General features: G+C 39.5%; 2 protein-coding genes across 2 annotated transcripts; one reads left to right on the top strand and one right to left on the bottom strand.

Moving 5' to 3' along the window:
- The first annotated feature begins 861 nt into the window (after positions 1-861).
- Positions 862-17,685, top strand: col9a3 (collagen, type IX, alpha 3). The gene is made up of 32 exons (XM_023428668.2): positions 862-1,165; positions 2,109-2,177; positions 3,672-3,707; positions 4,425-4,496; positions 4,697-4,750; positions 7,284-7,319; positions 7,693-7,716; positions 7,935-7,988; positions 8,796-8,849; positions 9,036-9,077; positions 9,185-9,241; positions 9,413-9,466; positions 9,641-9,694; positions 9,878-9,931; positions 10,053-10,106; positions 10,230-10,283; positions 10,370-10,423; positions 10,508-10,561; positions 10,668-10,721; positions 11,017-11,061; positions 11,148-11,201; positions 11,341-11,394; positions 12,151-12,204; positions 12,309-12,380; positions 13,161-13,196; positions 13,466-13,510; positions 14,026-14,058; positions 14,943-15,089; positions 15,214-15,268; positions 15,364-15,546; positions 16,108-16,185; positions 16,610-17,685. The coding sequence occupies exons 1-32, from the start codon at positions 1,100-1,102 to the stop codon at positions 16,792-16,794; spliced, it is 2,037 nt and encodes a 678-aa protein (XP_023284436.1). The 5' UTR covers positions 862-1,099; the 3' UTR covers positions 16,795-17,685.
- LOC111671553 (uncharacterized) lies at positions 17,456-21,895 on the bottom strand. The gene is made up of 6 exons (XM_087179952.1): positions 21,321-21,895; positions 21,070-21,220; positions 20,808-20,976; positions 20,494-20,680; positions 19,038-19,179; positions 17,456-18,562 (listed from the first exon to the last, which is right to left on the bottom strand). Exons 1-6 carry the CDS (start codon positions 21,893-21,895, stop codon positions 18,437-18,439), a joined length of 1,350 nt encoding a protein of 449 aa, XP_087036078.1. The 3' UTR covers positions 17,456-18,436.
- Between the last annotated feature and the right edge of the window lie 1,449 nt (positions 21,896-23,344).

Raw genomic sequence — 23,344 nt, 5'->3', positions numbered from 1 at the left:
TTTTTACTTAATTTCACTCAATATATTTTAAGCGAGTAAATTTAAACAAAACAAGGCATCTAAAGACATCACTTTGGGAAACTTTTCAGTATTTTCTGACATGTTATAAACCAAACTATTTATCCATTAATCAGTAAAATAATCTCCAGATTAATTCACAATAATCGGTAGTTGTCTAGTGACAGATGGGGAATCAATAAAAACAATGTTTGGAAACCTGAGCTTTCCACCTTGCCACCCATCCCATTCTACACTGCTGCAAAAAATGGTTCTTGCTGAAATGGTTCTACATACTGTTATAGTGCTTTAAAGGACCACTAAACTACATTTTCAGATTAAACTGGAAAAGCCTTGACTTCTTGAAGAGAGGTCTTTTTCTGATTCAGATTTCATTCTGATTAAAACCTTAATTGGCAAATGGGAAATCCATCCTATTTTAAATATCAAGACCAGTTTTACTCAACATGAGTCAGTCTATGAAAACAGTTGTACCTGACCTCTGCAGCTTTGGCAGATCTTACAAAATAACCTTAATGATGCCATTATATCAACTTGGGCTTGTAAATTTAATACCGGGGTTTGTATTGCATTATGGGAAATGTGGATCCAGCCTAAGAGTTGATTTATTCCCCTATAAATCTAAATAATATAGTTCCCTCTTTCAGTTGTTGTACTATATGGTAACACTACAGAGCCCCCTAAGGAGCTCAACATTTTCTACCCTGCAGACACGGGGGTTTGTGTTTTAGGTCAGCTTGTAATTGGCCAAATGACCAACCCCTGCATATTTTTAACAGTTTTAGCTCGGCCCACTTTCTTCCTGTCCGGAATGGTCTCCCCTCTTCTTACTGCCTAATTTACCAGTCCCACTCCTCCTCACCCCCCTCATCCCTGTGCACAGCGCGCTACATTGAGTTCAGCCCCTTCGGCTGGAGGCTCGGGTTTATCTGGAACCAAAGAGAAAGCCATTCAGGAGCTGTGCGCCGTGAAGTGAAGGAAGGATCCGTTGCGGACGCTGGGGGGGAGTGAGAGAGGACCGGGAACCGGGGATTTGACCTTTTCCACATAAAATCGGGTTTGTGAGGGCGCGCGGGGAGCCATGGCGGTGTTCTCTGCTCTGTGGGTGCTCTTACTGTGCCAGCTTTTGACATCATCCTCAGCCCAGGTAAGCGTTATCAAGTGCCGCATCTGTCTTTTCACTTCGGCTGCAGTTTGATTTTGTCTTTTTGCTTGTGGCGGTATAATTCACAATCTGAACTTTTTGCAGTAAGTTCGTGTGACCTGCGGATCCACCTGTTGATAATAAACGCTCTCTCTCGTGTTGATGATGGTACTGATGATGGCATTCGCTCTCTTTCACAGATGCTTTAGGCCTGAGCTGCATCCTTCTTCACCCTAAAACCTGACGCTTTCTCTCAATATTGTTTCTTAGCTGTACAGTCACACACAGTGTATTCTTCCTGTATATTTATCATATGATTGAACATAGGTGGTATTTTGCCTCTCCGGTTCTGTAGGCCTATCTATGTCATATAAGTCTAATTGTGTGCAGGTGGCTGTGCCATTCGCACCAGTTGATGAAGTCGGGGTTATGTTTTCCCTGAACCTGAGGAATGTGCCGATTGGAGATCAGTGCCACAGCGCACAATGCCACCTCTGTTCATTCAGGCTCCCTGATTGAGCTTCACTCTGGAGCTCATTTAGAGAGTCCTCAGTGAAATAACTTTATTTTGTTTAAATGAACCGTGAACTACTAATTTATTTATGTTTTTGTAGAAATCTAGTTTAGCCCTCCTCTTGTGTGGAAAGGGAAGATGTGAAGCATCTCTACACGTTCATATTTGTATCATAGTTTTCATGTTGTGTTGCAGCTGTATTGAAAAATGTATTTCCAATTGTATCTTTATAATTAGACTGAATTATTACATGTCGTTGATATTGTCTGGAGTTTACATTTTACTAATTCCCGCTGTCTTGACACCAAATATTTTGTATCACTTTCTCAGATTTACACATCTCTTCTTGAGGTGGCTGCATCAAAAGAAGTGTGGATGCTTTAAAGTTACATCGGGAGAAATGCATGATTTTGATGAAATTTGTGTTTGCAGAGGCCGGGCCCCAGGGGAGCTGCTGGGCCACCAGGACCCCCAGGACCACCGGGAAGGGATGGCACTGATGTGAGTTGACCAGACTCCAGGAGTTTCTTTACTTTAAGCTAATGTGTTTAAGATTTAATTGTCAATCTACTGCAGTAAGTAGATAAGGAAAATATCAGCCCCCCCCTTTTTTTTTTAAAATTTTTAAATTTTTAAATTTTTTAGTAATTTGTGATTTCTTTACATTCTCAATGCAATTGTCAGATTACAGATCAAGATTACCAAAAATGTGAGAATATTTATTTAAATTTGTGCCTCAGACACTAAAGTGAAAGTTCCCTGGACAGCTCAGTGGCTTCACATCTTATTCAGGATGTATTTCAAGATCAAATTCCAATTCAGTTACCTTTGGTAGAAAGTGTTTTCTTTGTGCATAAATGTGGCTAAAATGTGTCTAGATGTTAGTTTTTATCACACTGACTCCTCCCACAGCCCCACCTACAAGTATTAAATCATAATCATGGATGTCAGGGAGGCAGGGTTTAGACATGTATTTACTCTATAGACTTCTGCGAGTGAAAAACTGTCTAGTTAATTATCCCTTCCTATTAAACCCTCCATTACATTATATTCATAATATGAATGGCCTGTACTTATTCTTTAGTTGGTCACATTAACTCATACAGTATAATATCAGTCAGCCTGACCTGTGTGTATCTTGTCAATAAATGTGGTCAGATCAATAAAAATCCACTGAAATTAAAGCCCCCTGATTCTTTACAGAGTAAGGGGTTGTGCCTGTATGTAGGATATCATGTTGTGGTAGAAATAAGAGTAAAAACGATGCAGTGACACTTCATTTGTACAAGTTATAAGAGGAAATTGGATTATGGGTAAGCCAAGTAAAAAGAAAAACATGGTGACACACTTTGGAAACCCCTCTAAGTTTTTACTTCCTTTATATTTATGTCTTAGATTTTTGTCCAATTTTTCTGCTAAATGAAAAAAAAGTTTCTAAATGTTGTATTTCCATGTCCAAAAATCTCTGTTTTTTTTAGTTGTTGATATTTCTGGGACTCCTGTAAGGTTTAGGCACACAGAGGGCCCATTCATACATTCCCCAACCCTGTGAGACCATCTAGAGTTTCACATCACACCTCCTCCCTGCACCTTCAGCCCCCCCTGTTCAAACCAAACTGAGGCTTTTTTATCATGTGACCAGTCTGCAACGGGTCGGTTTAGAGGTGTTTGTTCTTCCCCAGTCGGTGCAGAAGCTAAACTTCGTATCCTATACACTGAGGCTGCAGACCAGAGACTCACTTCTTGAGTTTCTTTACCACTCCTGTTGTTGGTATTACAAGTTATTGATGAATTTGAAACAGGAAGTCTGACTCTACAGTCACTGCAGACACTGGACATCTTTGGGCCTGTATGGCAGTGGAATTTAAGGGGCTTCATTTGTATAATCCTAGTTTAATCTGGAGCGTTCAAGTACCACAAATGAACTGTGAGAATGAATGAAAGGAATGTTTTTGTCTATGGCAATGATATTTATTTGTTCTTTATAATTAACAGGGCAAACCTGGACCTTCTGGACTGCCAGGGAAAGCAGTAAGTATTCGAATAAGTCAAGCCAGTTTTATTTAGGGACTGTATAAAGGTTGCTGGGGTGGTAAAGGTGTCTGAACTTTGTTTTAGTTTTTAAAAAAAGAAAGGCCCTCCAAAAAGTTATTTATATTTTCTTTGAACCTTTCTCCTAACTAATAAAACAAATGCAAAATCCTTTCCATGGCATGTCAAAATGATATTGAAGTGAAGTTTTAAGCTCGTACAGTTTGTTCAATCTTGCACCTAAATTTAATCCTTAAACTCATTTTAGAACTTCAAATGTGAACCACTAATGTTCACGTTGACAAAAACCTGGTGCAGACACAAAACATATAGCAAAGCGCATCATCATGAACCGTGGCCCAAAGGAAAGTTGTGTTTTTGATGTTACTGTTTATGTAATTGCAAAGGAAGGCTAAAACAAATAATGAATTTAGAGTAAGAAGAAAATGAAAAACCGCTCCTTGCTCCCCCAAAAATGCCAAACTACTCAAATTTGAGACAAAAGAAAGATCACAGTACCCTTTCCCCTTTTCTGACCCCTGCTCTCTCCCTAATAGTGTTTTACAGTCCCTTATATTGCACAAAATCCTCTATCCCCTCTATTCTTAGACTCTTGATTTCAGTAAGGAATGATCTCCAAATAAAATGCTTTAACCACGTTAAAATAATTTTAAAAAAAGTAGAGGTGCACTATTTCATAAATCTCTGTCTGTGTAGGGTCCCAAAGGGAAAGCAGGAATACCAGGATCACCAGGAAAACCAGGCCTGCCAGGACTTCCAGGGGTGGATGTAAGTGTCCAACACACGCACGCACACACACGCACGCACACACACATACACACACACAGCTAATTCTTACACCAACATGAATGCACCACCTCTGCCTTTATCAATGCCCAAACCAGTGAAGTTTCTGGAATGATTCAGTATTGACAATGTTCAAAACAACAGCACTGACATTCAGCTGAATGATGTACCTTGTTTTTCAGGGTTTGACAGGTCCTGATGGTCCTGCTGGGAAGGACGGACCCCCAGGGGAAGCAGTAAGTTTGTTTTAGTCTTGTGATCTTTGTGGGATGGTGAGGATCCACTTAAAGATTCACCCAATTGAGTTTTATGACCTCTCCTCTTCAAACTGCCCCTCATTAGTCAGAAGTCAAACACTTGCAAAACACACGAACAAACATGTACGCAAACTCACCCATACTGATTGGTTGCTGTGGCTAGTGTTTCCCCTGTCTGCCTGGATTTATCAAGCCGGCTCAGCCTCTTGGTGGGAATATTTTTAATGAGGGATCAGAATTGGATTTATTTCTGCTGCTTCCCTAATCCGGCCCGGAATGCACACTGTTTCCCACCAACCTGCGAGACTGTCGGGGATGATGATCTGTTGCCGTGTTGCTGAGGGAAACAGGTGTTATCCTGTGAGAGATACAAGAGAAGACAGAATAACAACACGTGTGACACCAAACTACTGCTATGTTTTATGATTAAACAGGAAGGCGTTTATTTTCCACATGGAATATAAGATATGAGGGAATAAATATTTAGGGATCTCCGCTGTAAGGCTGCAAAGTCACTGTCAGGACGCATAAACGCCCCCAGCGATTCAACTAATTAGCCAACGTAATGAGGAAGCTTGCATCAACCAATGTCCCTAATTACTCAGATTACTACAGTGTTATTGCTGGCTCATAGTGCTGAAGAGTCATGCGAAGACAAACAGGATCAGGCTGGAGGAGTCGAACAAAGAATAAGCCAATGTATGGCAGTAAAGCAGATATACAGTTATCAGCTAACAGAAATGACAACTGGTCATTTTCACAGCACAATACAGATGGGGTTTTTTTTTCATAATTTTTGGTACATTTTCTTATTATTGTATTCAGAGGCAATTGTTTACTAGTTTATTTGTGTGCCAGTATAGCCTGCTGTCTCGTTTGCACACTGAGGAATGCAGTACATAACTGTAACATCGCTGTGTCGGGCCCGTTTATTTGGAGTCTTTTGCCCTCTCACCTCTCAGACAACACAAATACAGCTGTGAAGGGCAAACAAAGGGTTGCAGTGAGGAGGAGGAGGAGAAGGAGAAACGATCATTGTGTCCGGTTTAGGGGAAACAGAACCCAAAAGCAGCCAACACAAAAGGGGTGGGGAAAAAAAGAAGGTATTTTTTAATAAACAAAAGGAAACTTACAAAGCTGGTAAAATGGCAAAGAACTCAAAATCCAAAACGAAGAGCTAAGCTGGAGTACATCAGGATACAACAAGGGAACACTGGAGCAAAACAGGATCTCAACAAGATATCAACAGAGACTGACAAAGACAAGTGAGCACAGAGACTAAATACACAAGGGGGCGAGGGCTGATTGAACACAGGTGTAATCCATTAGGGCGGGGCAGACAATCACAAAGGAGGGAAACAGGACAAAGACAGGAAGTAGACCTAACATGAGACACAAAAGGGAAGTGATTACAAAATAAAACAGGAAATAAAACAAATAAAAACAGTCCAAAAGTCCAAACATAAAGTCTGTCACGGCAAACCATGACACACGGTGGTTAGAACGGAAAGAAGAAGGGACACTGCAGTTTGATCATTTATGCGTGAAACAAGTTTTACGTATTTATTTTTCGACAGCAATAATAGATGGAGCTTGTAAACAAACTGAAGTTAGTGAAGGAAAAAGAAGACTTGCAAAACATTCTTATTGCGTTCTCCACAATTAACAATGCCAAATACATTGGCATTGGCACACAACACATGCAATCAGAGTAATTGATTTTGAGAAATGATTGTATTAATCACAGTAATTACCGAGATGCAGACACTTTCTTCTCTCAGTATCTTTAACAATTAGTCAATTATTCAAAGGGTTTGTGACTCTCAGCCTTCTCATGACAGCAGAAAAATACTGTTTTTGTGGCGTTTAATCATTAATTAATCATTAATTATATTATCATTCATAAATCTGTCTGTCAGTCATTAATCATGCCAAACAACACCTAAGATATCAAGTGTATTGTCATCACTGATTCCCTTACAGTGAGACACATTTTTAACCAATTTGAAGGTATTTATAGAATATAAAATGAAGCCATATAGAGCAACAGCACTTCCCATCACAACACTTCCTGTCTCTTATTGTGTCGAGCTGGAATGTGACCACACAGATTCACACAGAAAACCTTATGGTTACCACCATTAAAATAACCAAACCAAAACAAAGATTAAAGGTGACCCCCATTAGTAGTCACATTGGTGGTAAGTACACTGGTTCTATGTACTGTGCAAAATAAAACAGGACAGAGCTTTTCATTTTTGTGCATACTTCACATACTTCATGAAAATTATTAGTAATTATCTAAAAAATATCAGATTACGTTATTCTCAAGACTTCTCATATCCTCACTATCTTGGAGTACACTAAGTTTTGTGCTTAAAGACTTCTCTTAATTTTTTTAATAAATTACCAATCCCAAATATCAGTCAGCTATGCACACAAAACATTATGTTCAAAGGGTTCATACGTTGTCTGAAAGGTTGATTGTGACATTTTGCTTTGCTCTCTTTAGGGTGAATCTGGACCTCCTGGGCCACCCGGACCTCCTGTAAGTACCCCCGCATACTCTGTACCACCTGAGAAACCTCACACAGGTACACGACTGTCAGTTCATGTATGGATCCATCTCACTTTGACTATCAAAAATTATCAACAGCCTAAAGAGACTAATTCCTAGAGGCTTTATATACCATTGCACAGCTCATACATGTTAACATTAAGATGATGAGGAAGCATCACATGTTTACTTTGATCTAACTGGACTGCACAGGTCCATATTCACCTCACAGCAAAGACCAGCAACAAACTTTCAAAGTGGATTTGATGCAGTATTACATCATGTGGTGGATATTGATGTTGTGAGAAAATCGAATCATCCCTTGGTGTTTGTGACTTAATTTGCCTTCCTGTGTCTTCCGTAGGGCAGAGGGAGACCAGGAGCTGCAGTGAGTACACAGCACTGCTTTTCTATGTCATTCTTACGTGCAGAAAGACGGAGAGAGTGATGTATTTGTATATTTTTTCCACTTTACTATTTTTTGTTTGCATCCTGAGAGCGTATGTTAGTACATGTTACAGTCCTGTATGTTGTAGCCCAGATTGTGTGCTACATCTACACATGTATTCTGATGTTGTGCACACATCCGGTGTCTTTTGTTTCCAGGGACTACCTGGAACCAATGGGTTGCCAGGCGGAGTTGGACCCCAGGGTCCAGTGGTGAGTGTCTCTCTGATCTCCCCAATTAGGCTTCCTGTCATCCTTATTAAGGAGTTTTATAGACTGATTTAGAATGAGATTCTTATTATCTATTTAATTTTATTCCATCTTTGATTCAGCACCCAGTTGGCGACAGAAAACTCGATTAACTATATCATCCAGTTCATTTATTAGTGAATTGCACAAAAATTCCTACATGAGCCTCTTTAGCAGAAATAGTCAATTTCATACAAACATAGATCCAGTAATTTTTTGTTGTATGATCCTAAATTTCCATATATTATAGGAAGAGACAGGAGAATGAGAATAACCAATGAAAAGGAAGGACACGTCACTACGTCAGACAGGCCTAGTGTTTCTACTGGGTCACGCTTTGTTAGGAGTGTCCAGTGCTCATATTCATCAGCTTATGTGTGATTGAAAGCTCAGTCGGTGTCAGAGGACTTTACAGTATTGTCAGCATCAGTGTGGAGAAAAATGATCAACCACCTGCACTTAATTCAACTGTTTGGATCCTCACTACATAGTTGTTGCCCATGTCTTTCAAACTCCACACTCCTAGTTTGTTGTACAGTATTATAGTTTGGGTCAGTCTGAGGACTGTTGTTTGGCCAAAGTCAGGGATACTGTAGTCTATGGAGATATTGCAAGTATCATTGACCACTACTTTTTTATCACCTGTTAGTGGAGTAGATTGAAGTAAGTTCCCTAAGTGATGATGAGATTGGATCTAAAATCTCACCAGTTACTTAAGATTGAAGTGCTGAGGATGCTACTAATCTTGCTGCTCTTCTATTAATTTCTCAGGGTGCTGAGGGTCTTCCAGGACTTCCCGGACCAGCTGGCCCTGATGGACCCCCAGTAAGTGGAGTCATCATTTTATACCTGATACCTGGTGCTGCTGGTACAACATAGTCACATATTTTTCCACTGCCACACAGTGGATCTCTTGTTGAACATCTGTGAATTCACAGAAGCACTGTACCATCTGGTGGGAAGGTATTGCGCTGATTTCTTGCTGTGTGTTGTCATTTCTCCCTCTCTCAGGGTCTTCCTGGTACTCTTCATGATCTTAACGGTGACCTTCTGGTAAGATTTCAATCATTCACCCTGTGAAAGCAGCGTAATGACAGTGAACAGAAGCTGTGACCTCTGCATACAGAGCCCTCAGTCGTTTTTGTCTCTGTCCTCTGCAGTGTCCTGCAATCTGTCCCCCTGGTCCCTCTGGTCCTCCTGGGATGCCAGGATTCAAGGTAGATATATATATTCCTGTCACGGTTCTTTTTTTTATTTGTTGTGAATTTGATGCTGCTCAATATATCCTTGAGAAAATATAAAACTCATGTCACCCTGCACTCTCACAATACATTTCCTCGTGCACACGCGTGTCTGTATTTACCTCTTGTGTATTTTTGCTCACGTAGGGTCACACAGGACATAAAGGAGACAAAGGAGAACCTGGAAAAGATGGAGAGAAGGTGAGTTTATCATGGGACATAATTATTATGGCGTCTGTCTCTGTGGCTGATTAGGTTACATAAGGATGGACTTAACCTAATATGTGCAAACTATTGGTTTTGTTGAGTACAGCTGCTCGAATTTCTGTGATTTGTTGTTTTGATGCTATACTAAGTATCCTGTTCTGTCTCTAGGGTGACGCTGGTCCACCTGGCCCACCAGGTATTCCCGGCACTGTGGGTCTGCAGGTGAGTGACAAAACAATTATTCAGGGAAATGCCATATTATTTAAGTTATTGTTGCTGTTGTTTCACATTTTGGCTACTCATAAACTTGGATATTTACTACACCACATCCAAGCAGCATTTACAGAATTATGAAATATTCAGAGTGAGTTTACAATGTGTCCTCACCATGCTCTAATGTTTCAGGGCCCACGTGGTCTAAGAGGTTTACAGGGCACGATGGGAGCTGTAGGAGACAGAGTGAGCAACTTTTATTACATGATCTATTCCTCCCCTCTTCATCTTCTTATCACTCTCAATACAGACATTTAACTTGTGTTCAAACACGTATGCTTCAATTGACCTCATACTCTGTCTGTAGGGTCTGCCTGGTTTCAGAGGCAAGCCTGGCATCGCCGGCATCATTGGGAAGACAGTGAGTCTCTCCTTGTTTGTAACACACTATAAATAAAAACAGTCTTTGATAGTAGTATACAGCTAGAATATACGGCTGGTCCCATCAATGAATAGCTGTGTGTGTTTCATCTGATGTCTCCAGGGTGACGCTGGAGAAAAAGGACCACAGGGATTCAGAGGACCCAAAGGAGAAATTGTAAGTAAAAGACTTTGAGTTGTGACTATTAGTATCACAAGAATATATAAGATGTATAAGTGACACCCTAATGTGTCTTTGAACAGGGTAAAATTGGTCCCAAAGGAGGTCCAGGTGGAGCAGGACCCAAAGGCGAGCCTGTAAGTACATGTCTGAAAAATTACACCTTTTGCATTGACGTCGCCACTAAGAACCACGTTGATCATATTTGATGTGTTCTACAGGGTATTCCTGGCAGAGACGGCAAAGATGGTACACCAGGATTAGATGGCGAGAAGGTAAGTTGCACCTTTTCTTCCTGTATGAGGTTTTGCTTTACGTAGTTACGAGTCTACTGCTATGACAAGACTGATGTCACAGTCACAGCGTTGTTTGTGTTGACAGGGTGATGCCGGACGCCATGGAGTAGTTGGAGAGAAAGGACCAAACGGCCTTCCTGTAAGTATTGAGAGGTAGACTTGTGTGTTTCCTATCTATTTGATAATAAAGGACATCAGTTAAATGTCCTTTCTCTCATTATCTTCATTCTAAGTCTATCTCAGTACCATTCTACACATTCATTTTCTCAAAGTCAGTCCTAATCACTGCTTGTGATTTGTGAAAAAGGTGTGTTCAGCTCCTGAATAGGTAAACCAAATTAGTATAATTATGAAAATATTGTAAGTGAATACTCCTAAACACACCCTCTGTTGAAAAACTGATAAGTTTCATTGTTGTGTATTTTCTGTTGCAGGGTCTACAAGGAAAGGCTGGTGCAAAGGGATCTAAAGGAGTAGTTGTGAGTATTACAAACAGACATCAACCTTAAAGCTAACATTAAGACCATGGTGGACAACTATTATCTTCTGTCTCCTTTTACACCAGGGTGATGAAGGGAAGGCTGGGGAGACAGGACCTTCTGGAGAGCCAGGTATTCCTGTATGTATCTGATGGGCTTTTGGGGATATTACTGGGTTACAGTTCTGTGACATTTACCCACATGAAACTTTAACAAAGTCGAGTCTGGTCTCTTAACTTTCCTGACTTGTCTGCAACATCTTTCCTCTGCTCCCTTCAGGGTGAGATTGGCGTCCCAGGAGAGAGGGGGATAGCAGGACCCAGAGGAGTGGCTGTGAGTTAATGGTTGCTTTATAAGCTAATGTATGTATGTGTCTGTTTTCAAATTGCTGCACTGCTTGCATAGCTATAAATGCTTCAAAAGCATCTATTACAGGACATTTAAAAATAATCTTTGCCCCATTTACGAACCAATTTATGAGACTTTCTGCTGCACAGATGGCCATCTGTTAAATTTAACCAGTTTACAGAATTTAGATTCAGTCTCCAATATACAGCTCTAATAACCAGTCTGAATATTTGAATGCATAATGACTGAAAAAGACAAGGTATTAATATAAAGCACTCAGCTTTAAAGACCGCAATGCATAGCAGCATACAGCATGAATATGAGATCAAACTGGAATAGCAGGATAATAAACTACTGCCCTTCAAAGTTAATGATATTCTGCTACAAAGGCACTAAGATTATTGCTGCTGATTCAGTGGCTCTGTGAGGTGGAGTGAGAAGAAATGGCGGGCCAGTGATGAGAGCAGATTTTCCTAAAAGAGGAATTCATAAACAGAGAAGTCTTTGTTTCTCACATCAGCCCCTGTGGCGAGGTAAAAGGATAAAACATCATAGGAATTAACATACTTCTATCGCACTCTGCACTGCATAATGAATCATACCTCACACAATCATCACGTCCATCTCGTCTTTTCTTTTTCTCTCAAATCTCGACAACAGTGATATGTCAATAACAACCAGTTGTTTTGGGACGATATGCGTTTCCTAGTAGGAGGACATGACAATGTCTGTTTCCAACAGGGAGGTATTGGACCAGCGGGCAACCCTGGGCCCCAGGGAGTGAAAGGCTACCAGGTCAGTTGCATGAAATCGCTAATCATCATTTTTTTCTTTTTTTTTTTTTCTTGTTTTTTATTATTTTTTGTTAACTTACCAACTGTGTGCATCATGTGCTGCAGGGGGTGAAAGGAGCCTTGGGGGATCCAGGTCTTCCAGGTCCAACAGGAATCCGTGGAGAGTTTGGTGATAGGGTGAGTTTGACATGTGTGGTAATTTGAAGTGTCCCAGGGTTTAATGCCACCCAGTGTAATCCATGATACAGCACATGATTATTAATGATTAATCTATTAATCAATTAAGCATTTAGTCTATAAAAGGACAGCAAATAGCAAAGATGTACTGTTACGTCCTAAAATGTCTTGTTTTGTCCGACCAACAGTCCAAAACCCAAAGATTTTGGATAACAAGAAAACTTTTCAAACTATAAACTACTATTCAAACTTGAGAAGGTGGAACCAGAGAATTAATAATTTTTTTTTTTTAATCTTGACTCAATTAATCGATACTCAAAACAGTAGCAGATTTTCTGTTGATCACCTAATCAACAAATTGGTCTAATACATTTTATAAATTAAAGACAACAAAAAACAGGTAAAAATCTCCATTAAGGGCCAGTCCTAAAGATTCAAAGATAAAGCTTTGACAAAAGTGTCTGCACAGGCACAGCAGAGATATGTAACTGTCCAGCTGTCTTCATGGGAAGGTACCGTATGTCAATAACCAGGTCGTCCCTCCCCAGTCAGTGGTATAAACTCAAACTGCAGCCAGGAGAGAGCTCAAATACAAAGCGGCCTCCTGTTCAGAATCTGAAGTTAGAACAAAGCCTGTCTTTATACCAGTCCTGGTTCCCCTCAAACAGCCCACCTCACTTCCCTTCATCCCCCCTTCCTTCTCCCACAGCCGGTCTTCCACAAACGTCTCTACATGGCTCTCATTTATTCTCTTTCTCTCTCCTTCTTCAACCCCTATAGGGTCCAGTTGGAGCTTCTGGAGCTAAAGGAGACATGGTAAATACTTCAGAGTCAAAGTTCAAACGGGTCATGGTTAAATATGACCTCAACTGAACCAGTTCAAAGGTTATACCTGAGAAATTATTATCTTAGATGCTGTTACATGGTTTTCATAAATAAGACAAAAAATTCTGTGTGTTCGTTTTTCTTAACAATGACACTGAAACTGTTTTATCAGCTCAACAGGGAATATTTTCAGTCATGTACAAAACACACATGAAAAAAAAAAAAAATCAAATAATTCAGATCTTCTGTTGTCTCTTTAGGGTGTGGCAGGAAGTGATGGTTTACCTGGAGAGAACGGAGAACCTGTAAGTTTTGTCTTTTGTATGTATTTTATTTTATGTCCTCAGTCAGAATCCAAACACAGTAAATCAGCAGTAATTAGTTGTAAAGTTGATTCTGCTGTCTGACTGGAGAGAACTTGTAACATCTAGAGTTTTTAAAAAGTCTTTATACTGGTTGCCTGTCACTTTCTGTTATGATTTTAAAATTCTTTGACATGTTTATCATGATCTTGCACCAACCCGTTCGGCCCCGTAGGTCTTCTGGCACAAGTCTCTTAGTTATTCTGATTCAAGCTGTTGGTGAGGCAGCTTTTAGTTTTTATGGCACAGTCTGTCTGAGGATCTGAGACCAGCTGAATGTGCTGATGTGTTTTGATTAGAATGTTTTTCAGCCATCGGTTAAATCTTATGTAACTATTCAATTTATTGTATTTATGTTCTAAAATGTTTCAAGTTTTTTGTCTGGTCTTTCTCAGAGTTTTACGTTTAATATTTGTTGACATTGATTGATTGGATCTAAAATCTTAACTTTTTTTCAGGGTCCCTTTGGGCCAGTTGGACAAAAAGGACAGGTGAGCTGCGTCGTTGTTTTCATTTACAGTTTTTGTATTTTAATTATTATTTATTTTGTCCTTTTGCACTTTCAGAGTTTCATAGTCTCACATGAACCTTTTACATCCAAACCAGGTTTCACCAAATATTACCATTACTTTCAGCGAACCATTTGAATGGTTTATCTGTTTCTCGATAACTGACCCGATATGAAATTTTTTTTCTTATTTTATTTGTAATTTCTCTTTTTTTTTCAAAACAGTTGAGCTACTCCATAATCTTTCCACATACCCCCAAGAAACCTATTCCCTCCCAGGGGTACAGGTACAGGTACCCCTGGGTGGGAATAGTGCAGATGTCTGAGCACAAAACACAGTTAGATGTTGTGTGTGGGTGTAATTAGCAGCACAAGTTTGTTCCAGACTCCCTCTGTCTCTGCTCCCTCACAGAACATTAAAAACTGGTGCCTTGCTCTGAGCTGTTGCCCACTTGTCAGAGTCATTGCACATGATTCAGCCTCACATTCCAGGTTTAATAGGATTAATTAGAGATAGGTATTGCTGCTTTAGCTTTATTGGCCTGTTTGCTGCTATCGCCACAAGGGAGAGACGAGTCACATTAAGCTGCAGCACAATTTATGTAACTAGAGACATGGTAATGATGAGGCTCACTCTCTTAGTCTCATTTACTGTTTGCTGTGCTCGTCGGAGTAATTATCAAGCAACGAGCCGCCATATGAATCCGCCCCCGCATTGTCTCAACAGACCCAGTTTGCTCCTTGGTTGGTGTTTAGTCAATGATCAAATCAGAGGCTTATGGATGTTTTTAGCTCTTGTTTGAAATTGATTTTTTAATTTTTGCAGAATATAATGAGTTATTTAACAGTAATTCTTGTTGATTATAGCCCGGGAAACGGGGTGAACTGGGACCTAAGGGTGTGACAGGCCCACAAGGAGAGCTTGGTGCAAGAGGGCCTCCAGGAAAACAAGGGCCAATGGGCTTCCAGGGGGAACAGGGTCTGCCTGGAATTGCAGGAAAGAACGGTGTACCTGTGAGTGTTTTTTTTTTAATCTGTATAAAATTGTAAAAATGTTCTGACTGATGGAAGTGTATTAAATGTTAATGTTTTCTAATAAACTGCATGAATGAGGTTACTCTTTAAAATGTCTCTTCAGGGTAAACTGGCAAGTGAGCAGCACATCAGAGAGCTGTGTGGCTCAATGATTGATGGTGAGAGATCTGAATTAACATTTGTTCATAATTAATTCCAGTATTGAATAAAAGGGAAGCTGGAAATTCACCTTCTTGTGTTTTCTATCATGCAGATCAGATTGCACAGCTGGCCGCTAACCTTCGAAGACCCCTGGCCCCTGGAATGGTGGGCCGCCCAGGCCCTGCTGGGTCTCCAGGAAAGCCAGGAGTTTCTGGCTCTATTGGGCATCCAGGTTCCCGTGGACCACCAGGGTACAGAGGCCTGCCAGGAGAACTTGGAGACCCTGGTCCCAGAGGTATGAAAAATAAAATCAGCAAGCTCTGCATCATAACAAATCTAATCAGTGGGCATTAAGGGTAACTTTAGCAGAGGGATGGCACAAACTGAGAATCAGTCTATGATGTAAATGCTTTATAGTGAGTCAACAACCAACACAACCCCACAAATTACAAAATATAGCGTATGTCGAAGCCACTTTTCTCCCTCTCTCGCTCACACAACACACACACACACACATACAGACTTCACCATGCGCATCATTAGAGCATAAATTGAAATAAACTACATACTCCACTAAACTACACAAATAAATTCAGACAGACACAAAAATCATTCATCATTTTGCATAATAATCATGAAAGGCATCATAAAGAGAATAAACCGTATGGCTTACCTCTAGAAGAGTTGCAGGCAGCGAGTGTTGGTGCTGAATCTCCTAAACTGGTGTTCTTCCACTAAGTTCTGCATTTTTGGGCGAAGTCCCTCTCAAACGCTAGCTGAACAAAATGGGCCTTTCTTTTGTGGAGCTTTGTCTTTCTACTTTCAACCAGTGATTAAATATTTATTTTTACAACAGGTGATGTTGGTGAGTCAGGTGATAAGGGACCCATTGGCAAAGCCATTGATGGGCCAACTGGAGACCAAGGATATCAAGGTATGTGGCCCCATACGGCCTCTAATATGTGCTACAACATTGTTCCCTACCGATTACCAAGTTACTTTATACGGTATATATAGACCTTACTCATGGCAGAGAGTTTGACTTGTAAATATAGATGTAACTAATAAGATTAATAAAGGCTGCATTCCATTTAGGTGTGTCAGCTCTAGGGGAGGCAGACACACGAATTGTTTACTGGCACAAATGGAAGGGAGCCATCATTGATGTTATTAATTACACCTGTTACAATGTGCAAATGTCCTGTGTGTGAAAGGTCTGTTGTGGTATAATTTGTAGGATTAACATTAACATCAAACCAGTAAGACAGATTTTCAGATTTTCCTTCAACAGGGTTTAATTTGATGCCAAATTGTCAGATCGATTGTGCAATTAAAACTAACTAAAATACTTCCCACAGGTCTTCCAGGAGTACCTGGAATTGTCAAAGATGGGCGTGATGGATCTCCAGGAGATCCAGGTGAGCCTGGAGAGCCAGGGAGGGTAGGTAGGACTGGGCACCAGGGACCTCCTGGAATCTGTGATACATCAGCCTGCCAGGGAGCATCAGTCGCTGGGAAATCCTCCAACCCCAAAAACCATTAAACATGACTTCCTGCAACCTGACACCATCCACCCCCAAGGAGGAAGGGTGAGAAGTGAGGGAAGGAAGGAATGAAAGAAGAGAGTGATCACAAAAATGTCCTCTTTATTTAAATACATGTATCACAAGATGGGAAGAGTAACATCAACAGATGTGATATTTTGAGAGGAATGGAGGAACATCCAAGGAGTGAATACCAGAGCAACTGAGAGACAAAAACATCAAGGTGACATCCAAAAATAAAGTGGACAGAGGCACCAAAGAGTGCAAGAGAACAACTGCATTGCTCTAAATACTATCACATAACAAGACTTGACTTACAAACAGCTGGAAAATGAATGATGAGTCCTTTGTGTATAAAAACTTTGTACATGTTGTTTCCATGCCCCATTACTTTGGTTAACATCCTTCTGGCAGATGACACTCTAAAAACAACAGTGACTGTCTCTGAAGTGAATGTGCATGTATCATGGCCCATTAATGTAAATCACAGGTGTTACCTCAGCATACAAGCTTACATTGTAAAATATGGAAATAGGTGCCAGAGGCAAAAAAGCCTCTGTCGAGGAGCTGTGTATGTGTTGTAAAAGGAATAAAAAAGAAATAACCAGGTGCCCAGACATTGTGTAGATTAATGCAAAAATTTTTAAACTTTTGATAGTCTTTTTTTTTTTTACAGCTTGTTTTTTTTTTATTACATGTGAAGCTGATTCTCTGGATTTGAGAATCACAAACGAAATAAAACTTGTGGATGCATACATCAGACATTGTAAAATAAGTTTAAGAATCTTAGGAGCAAAGTAAAAAATTCATTTTTTTTCAATCTGCAATGACCACATCCACTATGTACTACCGGTGCTGTAACTATTAAATATACATGACTTTAAATACTATTTATTATTTGTGGGTGACTGTTGTATGTACAGTAAGATGCTACAGCGACATGTTGTAAGAAAGAACAAATAAAGCCACTTTTCAGTAAAACATTACTCTTTTCTACATATCAAATGAACAGTCTTTACTTCAGAGTAATATGCTTAACACCGTGAAAGTTAAGTAACCCAATTAATTCACAAGGCAGCGACACTTATTTCCATGCAAAATATGTGATTAGAGACTAAATTTATGTAGACACGAAAACTGAACACACTGTATGAACCGAGTTTAACCAATGTAAACAATTTAAAAAATACGCGAGTAAACAAAATTTGAATTAGGATTAAAACTATGCAAATATAAGTAAGATTAGCTAAATCAATGATAGTGAAGATCTGAAATCTACTCATTAGAACACTATCTTATATTTGTCAAAGGGAAACAGTGCCACCTGTTGATGACTTTCTTGTAACCAATGCTGGCTCTCTAAGGGGAGGGGGTTAGAATAGCTGGCATGGCAATTGAAACACTTGCCTAGCAATTCAAACCATGTTTGAGCATCACATGGTCTGAGACTGAAAACCTTCTACTTTCTAAATCATTGTAATGTTGTCACAAGCAGAACTTCTCTCAAAAGGAGAATTTGTCATTTAAAATCTAACAACACAGCCAGACCTCATAGGACAACAGCTCATTTCACGGTTAAATGTCCTGAAATATCCGGCTGATTTATTAGATAAGATAGTGATAATTGGGGAGGGAGTGGTGTCATTGTTCTACAGCAAGAGGAATGCTCAGTGTCTCATCCATCTCCCGGTGGATTGTGTCCTGGCCCGGAGAAGGGTTGGATTTCAGAAAGAGTCCTTTCTCTTCGGTGAATGCAGTCTGAAACTCCTGTAAAGAAGAATATTAGATTATTGTGGTTAATGACATATTTTACCACTAATGTTTTATTTTATTTGACTTTTAGCGTATCTAGCCTGCTCCTCCCTTTTATTCTAGGTGGTGCTGGTGCTGCACAGTGTTAGCATAATGTGGTTGGATATATGAGGGCTTGTTTTAATTCACTGCCATTCTTTTTTCAGTACGTAAATCAATTGAAAACTGCAATACTGGATAATCCATCACAGTAAAATGATAAAGTTTATTTGATTTTAATCTTCAAAACTAAGAGGAATTTGATTTGAACTCTCTAAATAACAAAAGTCATATCGAGTCTGCTGCAGTATTATAACTCAACAAGAGGAAATGTAATAAAGCACTCATCTTCCAGCCCCTGGTTTTGAGTCTCAAATAATTCAGTTGCAGGATAATCAAGTCAAAATGTTTTTCATCAATGTTTTAACTCAACAACTCCACACAAACGTACCTCTTTGAAGGTGTCTCCGTAGGTTTTATTGATGTAGCTGAGGAAGGCAGTGGTCCACTGCAGGGTGGTGACTTTGTCTGTATCTGAGTCACAGAAAGGCACCAGCATGTTTAGCTCATCACAGCACAAACGAATCCTCCTCCTGCACAGCAGCACAGGCAATACAGATGTTAATGAGTGTCTCTTTAACTTTACAGACCTGTGACCTTGTTCTTTTCCTCTGTGCTCTCTCTTGTTCTCTCTCTCGCTCTCTCTCTCTCAAACCAACCGGTCGAGGCAGATGGCCGCCCACCCTGAGTCTGGTTCTTAAAAGGAAGTTTTTCCTTGCCACTGTCGCCTAGTGCTTGCTCTTGGTGGGAATTGTTGGGTCTCTGTAAATAATATTATTATCTAGACCTGCTCTATTTGGAAAGTGCCTTGAGATAACGTATGTTGTGAATTGGCGCTATTCAAATTAAAATTGACTTGATTTGACCTTGTCTCATCAGCTTATGTAAGACATAATGGGATCTATCTATGGCTGCAACTAACAATTATTTTCACTGTCATATAAAACATCAGAAAACAGTGCCAAATGCATGTCAAAAGAATCTGAGAGCCGAAGTAGATCTCAAATACTGTCTTGTTTTGTCTGACCAAGAGTCTATACTAAAAATATTCAGTTCTCTACAATGTCATCAAGAAAAGTGGGGAATTCTCACATTGGAAATATGTTAAATACGTTAATTAAAGACATATTAACTTATATCTAACAAAAAAAAGCAACTACACATTAGGTCACAAACCAAAAGATGATAAATTCTGTTTCAAGAAGTACAGATGGAACTACAGAATGCTTTTATAGTATTTTTTCCATTTTCAAAAATGTTTACAAAAACAAATCTTTCCATCTTTCCTTATTTCTGACAGCTGTGGACCTGAAAAATTTGTTGCAATACTACTGACAGCCAGAAACTGAGAGATCAACAGTCTTACAGTAGCTGCCACATACCTGTATATTTAAGGGTTTTAAATACAGTAATTTGGCTGTACCCGTGACTGTAAATGTTGCCTCTGTTTTTCACGTGAGGAAAAGCTCTTAAATATGTACAGTAAAAAATGGAACTAAATGTTGCAGCATTCTTGGCTCATACTCAAGGCACCCAAGGGTGTTGCATCAGCAACTTTGGAAACTCCTGGACAAAACTACTGAGTGTTGTTTATGTAGGGAATAGTGTGTAGTGAGAAAAGAAGAGAATAATTCTGGACACAGCCTGTACTGCACTTAAAATTTAACAATGTTACACTCCCAAAGTAATATGTATGTCCTGAAAGAGGCCACATTTGTGACTGAAAAGAAAAAAAATGTATTTGAGTATTGTAGTAGAGTATTGAAATGTAATGAGTATTTCATCAGACCATGTCACAAATTGTGGAGGTTGTAGTGAAACTTTCAGCTGTTGTAATGACTGCTCACCTGCGTTCCCTCTCCTTACTGTTGTGTCTCTCCCTGCGCTGGCTATGTGACATACAAAACTGAGCTCTTTTCCTTGTGCTGCTCCCTGACTCTCCAGCTGACTCTGAGGCAGCGTTTGCAGCCTTGATGGGTCGAGAGCCGCAGGCACTACCACTTTTCCTGGAAGCAGTAGGTGTCACCTCATCATCTATGAAAAAATATGAGTGTGTGAGACTCAGTTAAATACAAACTTTTGTGTGTATTTGCGGTGTAGTATGGCAGACATCAACAAAATAACTACAGTTTTTGAAAAAAGTTAGGGTGAGAGTACTTACTATTACTTTTTATGTTCACTAACTTCTTCTCTTCTGTTGGGTTGCTGCTGCTGGTATGGTGAGCTTTGGTAACAACCCTCTCTGGGCAAACATTAAATGAAAAACTCTTGGGGATGATTAAACCCTGGTGCTTGTTAGATTCAACCATATGAGGAATATGGCCAAATACCTGAAATAAAAACAGATACAAATGATTAAACAATGAATTCTGCTATAAAGATTTAATGATAAAATATCCTGTGTATATTTTCTTTTACCACACCTGACCACACATGTTGGTGACAGGGTTAAATACACCCCCTACATTTGTAACCTCAAAAGGATTTGGTCTGTCAGTTTTCATCCACTTCTGCATTTGTGGATGTATGACTGCCTCATGAGCCTCTGCAGACTGCTGAAGTATTGTCAAAAAACTGAAACACAACACGGATTTTGCAAATTCCATAAAAAAAATTAGTATATCAGCATTATATTTACTAATAAATAGCAATAAAGTATAATAGTCAAGCCTACTTGGTGAGAACTGCTGACTGAATATCATTTCTTGGGGTGTCAGCAGACACTGTGTTGAACCTTTTCTCCAAGCAAACTCTAGCAGCTGATCTGGATCGCTTCAGTGAAGATGTCCTGCTGCTGGCAGGTGGTTCACTTGGACTGTTTTCCCCTCTTATTCTGGCCATCACAAAACCTGGGACCTCTGCATAAGAAGCTGGTGTCTTTTCTCCTGGCATCACCAGACAGTGTTCATCTGTCGAAGTTGACAGGTCAATAGCTTGAGTGGTTGTGAAGGGAGAAATCACTGTGGATCCAGTGGCGTCTTTAACCGTCAATGTAGCAGGGTGACCTCTGGCATCTGGCCCATCTGGAGACCCGGCTTGTGCCTCCACCTGTGCCTGGATAAGGTGCTGAAGGTGTGTGTATTCAACCTCTGTCATCTCCATCAAACTGAGCTCAGTTCCCAACATCTGCCCCTGATCATGTGACAAACAACCACCTTGGCTCAAGATCAGCCCAACAGAGTCACAGGTGTGTTCTCTGGATGAAGGTGAAACAGGGATAGTTTTACAAGCCGAGGAAAAGGCTGACATCTTTGACTCTAAAGATGGGACAGAGATCAAGTAAATTTTTACTTGTTTTACATTTACACCAGAACAACCCATTTAATAAAATCCACCCAGACTTCAACTAACTACGATGACTCAGCCATAGTGTCATTAAAATACTATCTATGTACGTATTAAAATTAAGCTCAAACAAACTAATACTTGTAATACTGAAAATATAGGTAACTCCGAGATAACTAACAAAGGATTATAAAATTACAAAAGCTAGCTCGTGAATTGATGTTAGCTAATGAGGAACGTTAAGCTAGTACACTTGAGTAGACGTTGGGACAGGTTTGCTAACCAGCTCTCCGCCTTAATATTATTATAAACCCCTTAACATTTTAAATAGTCAGTTATTAAGTCGTCCATTTGATACAAGCTGGATATCAACCAAGCAACAGTTATTATTACGTTTTCATTATTACCCTTTCTGTTAGGTCGTCTACTTACTTTACTGCCAGCTACTTACTTTACGGCCGCGGTGGTGACAGACGTTGGTGTCCAACTCCCGGTCGTCGTTAGACTTTGGCTAATTATAGAAATCTATTATATTTTGTGTTACAATATCTGAAATACTGTAAACAACTTTATTTTTAATAGAAAGTGATGGAACTAAGTACATTTACTGAAGTGTTTTTAACCTTAGCATAAGTAAGAGGCTTGTTTGCATTGTTTTACAGTTCATGGGAAGTACTCAGCAAAAGTATCAGTAGGCTTTCAAAATCAAGTAAAGTAGTCAAGATGGGGCTAATTTTAATTATCCGAGCTACTTTAATCTTTGATAATACATCACAAGCGAGGCTATCTGTTGACTGTATTTAGTATAAATAATTTAAATCAAGTAAATAGTAAGTAAAGCTTTAATTAAATGTAGTGGTGTATAAAGTAAAATGATTATATCTGAAATTGAGGTACAGTAGTATTTTAGTATAAAATGGAATTATTGTGTTTATTATGTCAGTTCACTGGAGCAAATGAACCTGCATTGGTGTGTAAGTAAGTGTAAGTATCATTTTACTGTTGTAGCTACAGCATAGTCAAGGTGGAACTAGTTTTAACTACTTCATATACTGTTAGGCAGTTTAGTGCAGTTGTTCCTAAAGGCCAAGCCCCTCCAAAGGGTCACAAGATAAATGTGAGGGGTTGTAAACAAGTGGCAACCGAGCCCACAACTAAATTACTTTTTTTTTTTTTTTAGAAATTAAAAAAAAAACTTTAATTGTGTTTAATTTCTTAAGCTTATTATTTGTTTTAGTTTGTGTTATTTAATGTAAAATCGTTATCTATAAAGTAACCAGGAGCTACAGCTGTCAGATAAATGCAGTGTAGTCAAAAGTACAATATTCCCCTCCTAAATGTAGAGGAGTAAACACATAAAATGTAAGTTAAGTACTAGTACATCAAGTTTGTACTTAATAACTGGAGTTGAGT

Source organism: Seriola lalandi, unplaced genomic scaffold (assembly GCF_002814215.2).
Source record: "Seriola lalandi dorsalis isolate HSWRI2012SDOR001 ecotype SW California unplaced genomic scaffold, Sedor1 jcf7180002054884, whole genome shotgun sequence".
Classification (NCBI taxonomy): Eukaryota; Metazoa; Chordata; class Actinopteri; order Carangiformes; family Carangidae; genus Seriola; species Seriola lalandi.
This window is presented reverse-complemented; position numbering and strand designations above follow the sequence as displayed.

Excerpts from the sequence above, each read along its gene's own strand:
- col9a3 (XM_023428668.2), top strand. The coding sequence starts at position 1,100 with ATGGCGGTGTTCTCTGCTCTGTGGGTGCTCTTACTGTGCCAGCTTTTG. Across the intron at positions 10,107-10,229 it reads CCGGCATCATTGGGAAGACA|GGTGACGCTGGAGAAAAAGG; the intron begins GTGAGTCTCTCC and ends TGATGTCTCCAG. Across the intron at positions 13,511-14,025 it reads CTGGAGAGAACGGAGAACCT|GGTCCCTTTGGGCCAGTTGG; the intron begins GTAAGTTTTGTC and ends ACTTTTTTTCAG.
- LOC111671553 (XM_087179952.1), bottom strand. The coding sequence starts at position 21,895 with ATGTCAGCCTTTTCCTCGGCTTGTAAAACTATCCCTGTTTCACCTTCA. Across the intron at positions 21,221-21,320 it reads CAGTCAGCAGTTCTCACCAA|TTTTTTGACAATACTTCAGC; the intron begins GTAGGCTTGACT and ends GTTGTGTTTCAG. Across the intron at positions 20,977-21,069 it reads TCACCAACATGTGTGGTCAG|GTATTTGGCCATATTCCTCA; the intron begins GTGTGGTAAAAG and ends TTTTTATTTCAG.